The sequence below is a fragment of the Oncorhynchus keta genome, chromosome 35, assembly GCF_023373465.1.
Source record: "Oncorhynchus keta strain PuntledgeMale-10-30-2019 chromosome 35, Oket_V2, whole genome shotgun sequence".
In the NCBI taxonomy this organism is placed as follows: Eukaryota; Metazoa; Chordata; class Actinopteri; order Salmoniformes; family Salmonidae; genus Oncorhynchus; species Oncorhynchus keta.
Window position 1 is genome coordinate 77,695,382 of NC_068455.1, and position 13,073 is coordinate 77,708,454.

At 42.2% G+C, this 13,073-nt stretch overlaps 1 protein-coding gene across 8 annotated transcripts in view; it reads left to right on the top strand.

The window, feature by feature from the left end:
* Positions 1-319: 319 nt before the first annotated feature.
* The window catches only part of LOC118382002 (gastrula zinc finger protein XlCGF57.1-like), a 47,215-nt gene continuing 34,461 nt past the window's right edge, over positions 320-13,073 (top strand). For 2 of the 8 annotated variants that reach the window (XM_052497893.1, XM_052497897.1), the window contains exon 1: positions 8,618-8,912. In XM_052497893.1, the coding sequence (XP_052353853.1) occupies positions 8,747-8,912 (166 nt within the window). In that variant the 5' untranslated portion in view covers positions 8,618-8,746. Of the gene's footprint in view, positions 988-8,617; positions 8,913-12,600; positions 13,051-13,073 lie in introns of those variants that run through there. The other 6 variants (XM_052497891.1, XM_052497890.1, XM_052497896.1 and 3 more) reach the window with 6 other exon arrangements.

Consider the following 13,073-nt stretch of genomic DNA (forward strand, 5'->3'; position numbering starts at 1 on the left):
CCACTGTAAATAAAGTTTGATTTTATTTGAATGATGACGTAATGATCACATTACAGGAATCTCACAGATCTGAGGGATATACTACTAAGCCAGCTAATTTGTCTAAATAGTCTGAAATAGCTTTTAGATTTTTCAACAACAACAAAAAATGTTTGAAATGGGCATATTTTAAAGGATTCAACAAACAAAAACACATATATGTTTAGCTTCTTGTTTTTATGAACCTTAAAACCAATAGTTCATTCTGGTTGCTTATCTAAATAGCGAAATCATTGGTTCTGCTTTGTAGGAATATATATTGAAAAAATATTTTACAAAAATTCGTTTAAAAAAAACGCTTTATAAACTGGATTATAAATTCGTTTATTTTGGAATGTCTGGCACGGTGACGGGAGAATGGTGTCCCTGATGTTATTGATACAGTCGAATGGATTATCCCAGATCATGTCATACTTCTGATAGCCACTGTTTTGTCCACATGTCGTCATTATTTCCTTCCTTGCTGGTCAGGGAACTAACTTACACAGCAGTAAACACACACCCCCATCCAGCTGGTGACGCTGTTCTGTGTTTCTGGGTTCGTCGCCACTAGAACCAATGAGTTTTGTAAGATTCCTTGACTTGAACACGGAAGTAGGATTGGGAATGAGTTTGTTTTGATTTGGAACATTATTTTTTTGTGGAGTAAAAGAAAGACCACTGAATTTAGGACGTGTCGGGGCTCTTTGATACCAAAGACTCCATATTCACTCCTTGCTGTGTGAAAAGTGAATGTGATCAGGAGGACCCATCTAAATAACCAAATACTGAATCCACTGAAAATGTCTAAACTACAGTCGTTGCGTGTGTTTTTAAATGAGCGTTTAACGGCGGCTGTTGTAGAGATATTCGGGGCAGTTGAGAAAACGGTAGTGGAGTACCAGGAGGAGAATGATCGGCTACGGAGACTGCTGCGGAGGACACCGGTGATACAACTATGTAGAATAGGTTCGTATTTAGATATACTGATCGTTAGATATAGTTATACTAAATTATTAAAGTGGTTAGACCTTCGGTGATATAAAAAAAAATAGTCCCGACGTGCCAATGCTTTCCGTTGCTTGGACAGGAGCGTCACACGTCACCATTACGTCCTCTGTGACGTCTGCCTGTTCCCATTATCTTAGGAAGCGTCATAGTTCAGGCAAATGTGAAATGCATAACACCTCTGTGTTAATCTGTGTTTTAAAATACTGCATAGTATTTTGTGTTTATACAATTATTTTTGGGTGATATGAAAGTATAGTTTCTAAGGTTCACAAAACCATTGTGCACACAAGGATTGTGCGAGATTAGATGGTGTCTGCGTGACTTTTGTACATGTTGGCCGCAGTGTGTTCCATCATAGGATTGAATACCCAAGTGAATGAGAGAAAATACCCAGATAACTTCACTCAGACGTGTTTAAAGGCTGTGTTTAAAGGCTGTGTTTAAAGGCTGTGTTTAAAGGCTGTGTTTAAAGGCTGTGTTTAAAGGCTGTGCTTAAAGGCTGTGCTTAAAGGCTGTGCTTAAAGGCTGTGTTTAAAGGCTGTGTTTAATGGCTGTGCTTAAAGGCTGTGCTTAAAGGCTGTGTTTAAAGGCTGTGTTTAAAAGCTGTGTTTAAAGGCTGTGTAGACATACATGCCAATAAAGCCATTTGATATTTTAAAATAATAGAGATCTATAATTCATGAGTGATTCCAAATGTAAATGTAATTCTCTGGCAGATAACCTCCACCCTCCTCTCCTTCCCTCTAGACTCCCTGCAGCCCTCTGTCTCTGAAGAGGAGGTTCCCCCTGAGCAGCAGCACTGTGAGCAGGAGTGGAGCCCCAGTCTGGGGCAGAAGGACCCAGAGACCAAACAGATTAAAGAGGAACAGGAGGAAGTCAGGACCAGTCAGGAGGAAGAGCAGCTTCAAGGGGTGGAGCCTGATATCATAGAGTTCATATTCTCTCCTTCCTGTTTGAAAGGAGAATGTGATCAGGAGGACCCACTTCAGTCATTGACTCATCCCCAAACCCAGACTGTGGAGAACAGAGAGAGAGACCCAGTGGATCTCAAACCTTTTGGCACTATGAACCACATTAAGGGTCTCTACATTCCCTGTGACCCTCCAGGTAATCAAAACAATGCCTCCAGCCACAGCTCAGCTGTAGGCAGCGACCCAGTAGGACTTGACAGCAGTCCACCATTAGATCCCAGTCCACTATTGGATCCCAACCCACCAATGGGGGAACACTGTTCCAAATCCAGCACCACGCCTAGAAAAACTAGCCACTTTTGTGACTGTGGAGAAACATTTCCTCTGAAAGCTGACCTGCAGAGGCATATGACTCTCACCAAGAAGAGACTCAGTGAATGCAGCTTCGGCAATAAACACTACAACTCCACCTGTAAACTGAAGGCCCATGTCCAACTCTGTCACAGTGGGAAACCCTGCACCTGCCCTGTTTGTGGAAAGACCATCAAACACAAAGGAGATCTGTCCAGGCACATGAGTCTTCACACAGGAGAGAAACCATTTAGCTGTGGTGACTGTGGGAAAAGCTTCAGTCAGAAGGGAAACCTGAACTTGCACAAACTGACTCACACAGGAGAGAAACCATTTAGCTGTGGTGACTGTGGGAAAAGCTTCTATCAGAAGGGAGACCTAAGAAAACATATATTGACTCACACACAACAGAAACCATTTAGCTGTGGTATCTGTGGAAAAAGCTTCTATCAGAAGGGGAACCTTACAGATCATATAAGGACTCACACAGGAGAGAAACCATTTAGCTGTGGTGACTGTGGGAAAAGCTTCAATTTGAAGGGGAACCTAAGGAAGCATAAACTGACTCACACAGGAGAGAAACCATTTAGCTGTGGTGACTGTGAGAAAAGCTTCACTCAGAAGTCTAACCTGCTGACACATGTCAAAAACATCCACAAAGGAGGAAAACAGGATGAAAATTAGGACAAAGATCTTCTGTCAGAAGATGGGAATTAAAAGGTCGGATGTGGACAACTTGGTAGAGCATGGCGCTTGTAACGCCAGGGTAGTGGGTTCGATCCCCGGGACCACCCATACGAAGAATGTATGCACACATGACTGTAAGTCGTTTTGGATAAAAGCGTCTGCTAAATGGCATATATTATTATTATTATAAAGCACAGCAACTCTGGATCATTCATGATGTGGGATTCAGATAAATACCTGTGTGGTGAACGTACTTTTGTAAAGCTTTCTATGTAAATAAAGTTTGATTTGATTTCAATGATGATGTAACAATCCAACAGTTCAGAGTTTACTATTTTCAAGTGAGGTGGTCCTCCCCTAATCTTTAGCTTCGGCCTGATGGTTATATCAGCACATTTTGTGAACATGTGGTCATTTAAAATGTGTATACAATGATCTTTGTTTTTGTGGATAAATTTACTCATGACAGATATCTTTTATGAAGTTTTGCATTTTAGAATGTCTCTAAATGTACTGAGAGAATGGTCTGACTTGATGTTTTCAATATATTAAAACATGTTTACTTTACAGAAAATGTTTCTCTCATCCATTTTCACTAAATACTGCTCATTCATGATATTGATTTAATATTGTATCGAGTTATTATATTCAGTTTACTTCTGAGAAATCATTTATTGTTACAGATTGTCCTATATTTTGATACGGAATAGATGTGGATCCTAATTTTACTGGACCCCTCTTCCCAACAGCTAAAGGCCCTGAAGCTTCTGCACATGTATGATCTTCTCTACAACTTACAGAAAACATGCTACTCTGGTGAATGGTGCTCGTTTCAGTTAGATCAAAGCTGAATCAATGTCTGCCAGATTGCATAACGATCACAGTATTCGACATAACGGAACGGAATATAACAGCATAGTGTAGCATGCGCCACAAGGCTAAATATGTGCTTTGATTGAAACAATACACAGGTAGGCTACAGTTTGTTAACACCCTCTGCTCTACAATTAGCACACTGTACATCATTAGAAACAACTCTAGATAACTAAGAAAATGGAAATGTATGAATCCCATGAAACTTATTGAGATCAAATGGTTGGCATGCAGATGCTTCATGGACGTTTACCGGTAAAACTGGGAACAATTATAATTCTAAATTGACACGACCTAGGTTTCCATCCAATTGGCGAGGAATTGTCATGTAATTATTCAAAAATATCTACATAAAAACGATATGCGCGTTTTCCCAGCAGGGGTGCGTTTTCATCAAAATGACTTACCGATTTAAAAAAATGAATAAAACTGCGTGATGACGTAGTGCTCATAAAAATGTATGTGTCGTTAAATTCCCATGTAACGAAAAAAAAAATACAAGTAAATGGGATTCCATCGCATTTTCTACTCGACTGGTTGGTTTTGTCACGAAACATGAGTGTGCCCACAGTGGTCTTTGCGCATGCGCTCTAGCCCACAGCTCGCAGATACATAAACATAAACAAAGATAGTTGCTCAACGGAAGTCCATATTTGGTGAGTAAACGAACGTACTTTAACATCATAATAACGCTTACAGAACTGTCGAATGGCCCCCCTAGCTCAATTGTCCATTGTATATAATCTACATATACTTGTGTTCCCTCATGTACTCTATGTATTGATTTCTTGTTAATAAAAAAATATATATAAAACATTTAAAATAACTGTCTAATGGGAGTTTGAATCGGAGCTTCCTGGACTTTAGAGAGGAGACACGTCATGCTCATCGTGAACATCTCTAACGCACAGATACTGGGGCATGGGAGGACCAAACATAGGCTCTTATCGCTTGATATGATGGTTATTAAATACAAATGTGCGCATAAGAGTGTTTCCACCGCTATTTCTGGCATAATTCATTTACCGACAACAACAAAAATCCCGCCTTGTTCTATCGCATTTAGTTTTGTCGACATTTGGAAAGTTTACCAACAAATGTGTCGTTTCCATCGGGCCTGTGCCTGCCATTACATTTGTTTATCCGACATGTACTTTACTCGCATAAAAAGGATGGAATAAATCCTGGTTATGAGAAAAGTGAAGGGACGGTGACCACAAAAAAAAACGTGTGTTCAAAGTAGAGATAAAGAAACAGAACATGATACAAATCTTTCCATGGGGGCGGAAAGTGACGGTTACCTACGGATCCGCAGCCTTAGACACGTAACCGCAGTTCGTCTAATGTCTACCTGTAGTCATCGTTTCCCTTTACTATGGTTGTCAGTAGTTACCACAGCAATAAAGTCAAATTGGGCTATAACATAACAATTCATGGAAATATAATAATATGTGCCCTTAATTTAAGGTTAGGCATAATTTAGCAGTGTGGTTAAGGTTAGGTTTAAAATCTGATTTTAAAGGCAGACTCAGTAAGTCCCAAATAAAATGTCACTTTTTTGGGGGGAGGGGGTTAAACATCTCCAACACAAGAGGCTGCTGTGGCCGTACCAGAGCGAATTGAATGGCATGATCTGTTTGATACCATTCTACTAACTTATTCCGGTCCAGCCATTACCACAAGCCCGTCCTTCTCAAAGAAGGTGCCGCCAACCTCCTGTGAAATTTCTCAAAATGCATACATAGATGAAAGATTCATTCGCTATTTCTGTCACTTCAAAGTTATAATGAAGGTTTTACGAATTACAAGTAGGCGACAGCAGCTTTGGTTACAAATTGCAGGTCAGATTTATCCTGGTAATTACTCTTGTGCACGTTCCATCTGTTCCCGATTCATCCACGACCACAGCAATACTCACATCAACAATACATACAAGTATATCTAGCTATATCCCGCTCATTACAAACGAAACCCATTATAAATAAGAGTTGAGGGACACCGAATACAAGTATTATTTAGCTGACAAATGCATGTCTTAACGGTTAATAATATATTGGCTCCTCCTGGCTGCCAATCCGTCTGCGCGTCTGTCTGTGTGCAAAAAGGTGGGTGTTTTCATTACGGAAACCGTTTACCGTTTGAGAACCAATCAGAAGCAAACAGCGCAAACGGAACGAAACGGGGAGGGACCAAGATGAATTTGTCCAAAAGGGCTGTGTGACAAAGGAGAGCGATGGAATGTCGCATCAGATGACATGGCCTCTAAGGGTTTGGGTGCCAACCCTGTTGTACAGAGATGGAAAGTGGTTAGAAGAACGAAATACATAAAATAAAAAAAATAGCTCCTTCCATCTGTCCAAGGCTATTTCTCATCCATTTTCACGATTCATGATATCATTTGAATGTTTTGGGAAATAATGATTTTACAGTGGACTCAAAATAACAGTGTTGTAAAGTACTTAAGTGAAAATACTTTAAAGTACTACTTAAGTCGTTTTGGGGGGTATCTGTACTTTACTATTTCTATTTTTGACAATTTTTACTTTTACTTAACTACATTCCTAAAGAAAATAATGTATTTTTTTAAAGCTTAATATATTTTCCCTGACACCGGAAGTACTCGTTACATTTTGAATGCTTAGCAGGAAAATGGTCTAATTCACACACTTATCAAGAGAACATACCTGGTCATCCCTACTGCCTCTGATCTAGTGAACTCACTATACACACTTATCAAGAGAACATACCTGGTCATCCCTACTGCCTCTGATCTAGTGAACTCACTATACACACTTATCAAGAGAACATACCTGGTCATCCCTACTGCCTCTGATCTAGTGAACTCACTATACACACTTATCAAGAGAACATACCTGGTCATCCCTACTGCCTCTGATCTAGTGAACTCACTATACACACTTATCAAGAGAACATACCTGGTCATCCCTACTGCCTCTGACCTAGTGAACTCACTATACACACTTATCAAGTGAACATACCTGAACATCCCTACTACCTCTGATCTAGTGAACTCACTATACACACTTATCAAGAGAACATACCTCAAATCAAATCAAATGTATTTATATAGCCCTTCGTACATCAGCTGATATCTCAAAGTGCTGTACAGAAACCCAGCCTAAAACCCCAAACAGCAAAAATGCAGGTGTAAAAGCAAAACCTAGTGGCTAGGAAAACCGGGCTATGTGGGGTGGCCTCCCTAGAAATAACAAAACCTAGGAAGAAACCTGGTCGAGAGAGGAACCGGGCTATGTGGGGGGACTGGCCAGTCCTCCTTCTGGCTGTGCCCAGGGTAGAGATTATAACAGAACATGACCAAGATGTTCAAATGTTCATAAATGACCAGCATGGTCGAATAATAATAAGGCAGAACAGTTGAAACTGGAGCAGCAGCACAGTCAGGTGGACTGGGGACTGCAAGGTCAGAGCCGTCATGTCAGGTAGTCCTGGGGCACATGGTCCTAGGGCTCAGCACGGTCCTAGGGCTCAGTCCTCCGAGAGAGAGAAAGAAAGAGAGAATTAGAGAGAGCATATGTGGGGTGGCCAGTCCTCTTCTGGCTGTGCCGGGTGGAGATTATAACAGAACGTGGCCAAGATGTTTAAATGTTCATAAATGACCAGCATGGTTGAATAATAGTAAGGCAGAACAGTTGAAACTGGAGCAGCAGCATGGCCAGGTGGACTGGGGACAGCAAGGAGTCATCATGTCAGATAGTCCTGGGACATGGTCCTAGGGCCCAGGCCAGTTGAAACTGGAGCAGCAGCATGGCCAGGTGGACTGGGGACAGCAAGGAGTCATCATGTCAGGTAGTCCTGGGGCATGGTCCTAGGGCTCAGGTCCTCCGAGAGAGAGAAAGAAAGAGAGAAGGAGAGAATTAGAGAACGCATACTTAGATTCACACAGGACACCGAATAGGACAGGAGAAGTACTCCAGATATAACAAACTGACCCTAGCCCCCCGACACATAAACTACTGCAGCATAAATACTGGAGGCTGAGACAGGAGGGGTCAGGAGACACTGTGGCCCCATCCGAGGACACCCCCGGACAGGGCCAAACAGGAAGGATATAACCCCACCCACTTTGCCAAAGCACAGCCCCCACACCACTAGAGGGATATCTTCAACCACCAACTTACCATCCTGAGACAAGGCCGAATATAGCCCACAAAGATCTCCGCCACGGTACAACCCAAGGGGGGGGGCGCCAACCCAGACAAGCCGACCACAACAGTGAATCAACCCACCCAGGTGACGCACCCCCCCCAGGGACGGCATGAGAGAGCCTGAACATCCCTACTGCCTCTGATCTAGAGAACTCACTAAACACATGCTTCATTTGTAAATGATGCCAGAGTGTTGGAGTGTGCTCCTGGCTATCTGTTTTGTCTTAAATTATACTGCCTGGTTTGCTTAATATAATACATTTGAAACGATTTATACTTTTACTTTTGCCACTTAAGTATATTTTATCAATTACATTTACTTTTGATACTTAAGTATATTTAAAACCAAATAATTGTATACTTTTACTCAAAGTATTTTACTGGCTGACTTTCACTTTTACTTGAGTAACTTTCTATTAAGGTATCTTTACTTTGACTCAAGTATGAAAATTGGGTACTTTTACCAAAACTGCCTAATAAGCGCACTTTGTATGAATGCAAACAATAGAAATCCTATTAAATTGTTCTAATTTAAACCCCCATCCAACTAGCGGCGCTGTTTTGCGTTTCCGAGTTTGCTACCCGCAAGTAGAACCAAGGATTTTTCTCACATTCCTTGACTAGAACACGGAAGTAGATTTGAATACGACACTTCTTGTGTGGGGGTCAAGGCATACTGACTGAGCTGAATAAGTTACTCAACTGAAAATGTCTAAACTACAGATGTTGCGTCTGTTTTTGAATGAGCGTTTAACGGCGGCTGCTGTGGAGATTTTCGGGGCAGTTGAGAAAACGGTAGTGGAGTACCAGGAGGAGAATGATCGGCTACGGAGACTGCTGGGGATCAAACCGGAGATACAACTATGTAGAAGAGGTGAGTATATAGTGGCGAGGAGGAATAGTGTACCGTGTCTGGGAGAGACTTCACCATGAATTTTCTTGATTCAGGTTCACGCAAACGTCGTTTTAAGTAATTATGCTGTTTTTCGTCCTCATTGTCGAACTTAATAAATATTGCACCCTCAATTAAACTAATTTTACTAGTTATACAATCGTGTAACTAAGAAATTAGCTGGAAGGAAACTAACTATATTTATTATGTTGTAAGGAAACGGTGGCGAAGGTTATCATTGCAAATTAACCCGGATCCAAGTTAAGTTCACACACGCGACCAGTCATGAGGTTTCTAACAAACAGATAGTGGTTCAGACCAGACATGAGGGCTATAAAACACAGATACAGGTTCAGACCATTCATGAGGTCTATAAAACACAGATACTGGTCCAGACCAGTCATGAGGTCTATAAAACACACAGATACAGGTTCAGACCAGTCATGAGGTCTATAAAACACAGATACTGGTCCAGACCAGTCATGAGGTCTATAAAACACACAAATACTGGTTCAGACCAGTCATGAGGTCTATAAAACACAGATACTGGTCCAGACCAGTCATGAGGTCTATAAAACACACAGATACAGGTTCAGACCAGTCATGAGGTCTCTAAAACACACAGATACAGGTCCAGACCATTCATGAGGTCTATAAAACACACTGATACAGGTCCAGACCATTCATGAGGTCTATAAAACACACTGATACAGGTCCAGACCATTCATGAGGTCTATAAAACACACTGATACTGGTCCAGACCAGTCATGAGGTCTATAAAACACACAGATACTGGTTCAGACCAGTCATGAGGTCTATAAAACACACAGATACTGTTTGTTGTCATAGTGACAACTGCAAATAATACTTCAATGTACATGTAGGCCTCATGAAAAATAACATAGTACTTTTAAATGTACCAATTCAACAACAATCCCTGTTTAGGCTGAGCATATTTTAAAGTATGTCACTGTCTCCTTGCTCAAGTGGTTTGCAAGTTGTTGTTTCTTTCAATGTTTCTAATGGTTGTGAATTCCTTTGGGTTTTCCTTTTCTCTGTCTGTCCTGTGCAACTATTTGCATTGCATCAGTGGAACAATGTTGTCAGAACCGAACAAAAGTGATCACAACAATGCACTTTAATCTCCTCAACTTTCCCCAACATGCATTTTCTATGCCGTGGGCCTGTTTTACATCCAGCAATTAGCAAGAACCTGCTGCTTTCCCCTAATAGGCTATTAGGCTTAGTATTATTTATTTTTTAACTAAATAAATGTCCTACAGCTTTTCCTGGGATTTCACGAGAAGAGGAATGGTCTATTGTGGGGAGGCTTGTGTAGCCTATAGCCAGTTGTGCACAATTTTCATCATAGGTACACTTCAACTATGACAGACAAAATGAGAAAAAAAATCACATTGTAGGATTTTTAATGAATTTATTTGCAAATTATGGTGGAAAATAAGTAAAATCCTACAATGTGATTTTCTGGATTTTTTTTCTCATTTTGTCTGTCATAGTTGAAGTGTATCTATGATGAAAATTACAGGCCTCTCTCATCTTTTTAAGTGGGAGAACTCTCACAATTGGTGGCTGACTAAATATTTTTTTGCCCCACTGTGTGTGTGTGTGTATATATGTATATATATATATATATATATATATATATATATATATATATATACACACACAAGGTATGACTATATATACAGTGCTCAAAAAAATAAAGGGAACACTAAAATAACACATCCTAGATCTGAATGAATGAAATATTCTTATCAAATACTTTTTTCTTTACATAGTTGAATGTGCTGACAACAAAATCACACAAATTATCAATGAAAATCAAATGTATCAACCCATGGAGGTCTGGATTTGGAGTCACACTCAAAATTAAAGTGGAAAACCACACTACAGGCTGATCCAACTTTGATGTAATGTTCTTAAAACAAGTCAAAATGAGGCTCAGTGTGTGGCGTCCACGTGCCTGTATGACCTCCCTACAACGCCTGGGCATGCTCCTGATGAGGTGGCGTATGGTCTCCTGAGGGATCTCCTCCCAGACCTGGACTAAAGCATCCGCCAACTCCTGGACAGTCTGTGGTGCAACAGTCTGTTGGTGGATGGAGCGAGACATGATGTCCCAGATGTGCTCAATTAGATTCAGGTCTGGAGAACAGGTGGGCCAGTCCATAGCATCAATGCTTTCCTCTTGCAGGAACTGCTGACACACTCCAGCCACATGAGGTTTAGCATGTGGTCTCACAAGGGGTCTGAGGTTCTCATCTCAGTAGCTAATGGCAGTCAGGCTACCTCTGGCGAGCAAATGGAGGGCTGTGCGGCCCCCCAAAGAAATGCCACCCCACACCATGACTGACCCACCGCCAAACCGGTCATGCTGGAGGATGTTGCAGGCAGCAGAACGTTCTCCACGGCGTCTCCAGACTGTCACGTCTGTCATGTGCTCAGTGTGAACCTGATTTCATCTGTGAAGAGCACAGGGCGCCAGTGGCAAATTTGCCAATCTTGGTGTTCTCTGGCAAATGCCAAACGTCCTGCACGATTTTGGGCTGTAAGCACAACCCCCACCTGTGGACGTCGGGCCCTCATACCACCCTCATGGAGTCTGTTTCTGACCGTTTGAGCAGACACATGCACATTTGTGGCCTGCTGGAGGTCATTTTGCAGGGCTCTGGCAGTGCTCCTCCTGCTCCTCCTTGCACAAAGGCGGAGGTAGCGGTCCTGCTGCTGGGTTGTTGCCCTCCTACGGCCTCCTCCACGTCTCCTGATGTACTGGCCTGTCTCCTGGTAGCGCCTCCATGCTCTGGACACTACGCTGACAAACACAGCAAACCTTCTTGCCACAGCTGGCATTGATGTGCCATCCTGGATGAGCTGCACTACCTGAGCCACTTGTGTGGGTTGTAGACTCCGTCTCATGCCACCACTAGTGTGAAAGCACCGCCAGCATTCAAAAGTGACCAAAACATCAGCCAGGAAGCATAGGAACTGAAAATTGGTCTCTGGTCACCACCTGCAGAACCACTCCTTTATTTGAGGTGTCTTGCTAATTGCCTATAATTTCCACCTGTTGTCTATTCCATTTGCACAACAGCATGTGAAATGTATTGTCAATCAGTGTTGCTTCCTAAGTGGACAGTTTGATTTCACAGAAGTGTGATTGACTTGGAGTTACATTGTGTTGTTTAAGTGTTCCCTTTATTTCTTTGCGCAGTGTATCATACAGGGTACCAGTATGACTATATATATATACATACACACACACAGGGTAACCTCTGTATCCAGGCTGTATAGTAGGGTAACCTCTGTATCCAGGCTGTATAGCTGGGTAACCTCTGTATCCAGGCTGTATAGCAGGGTAACCTCTGTATCCAGGCTGTATAGCAGGGTAACCTCTGTATCCAGGCTGTATAGCAGGGTAACCTCTGTATCCAGGCTGTATAGCAGGGTAACCTCTGTATCCAGGCTGTATAGCAGGGTAACCTCTGTATCCAGGCTGTATAGCAGGGTAACCTCTGTATCCAGGCTGTATAGCAGGGTAACCTCTGTATCCAGGCTGTATAGCAGGGTAACCTCTGTATCCAGGCTGTATAGGTAACCTCTGTATCCAGGCTGTATAGGTAACCTCTGCTCCTCCTCTCCTTCCCTCCAGACTCCCTGCAGCTCTCTGTCTCTGAAGAGGAGGTTCCCCCTGAGCAGCAGCACTGTGAGCAGGAGTGGAGCCCCAATCTGGGACAGAAGGACCCAGAGACCAAACAGATTAAAGAGGAACAGGAGGGAGTCAGGACCAGTCAGGAGGAAGAGCAGCTTCAAGGGCTCTTTGATACCAAAGACTCCATATTCACTCCTTCCTGTGTGAAAAGTGAATGTGATCTGGAGAACCCATGTCAAGAAGCCATACTCGCTGAACACCCAACTCTCAGTCCACTGAAAACGTCTAAACTACAGTTGTTGAGTGTCTTTTTAAATGAATGTTTAACGGCATCGGCTGCTGTGGAGATTTTCGGTGCGATTGAGGAAACAGTAGCAGAGTACCAGGAGGAGAATGATCGGCTACGGAGACTGCTGCGGAGGACACCAGAGATACAACTATGTAGAATAGGTACGTATGTAGATCTACTGATA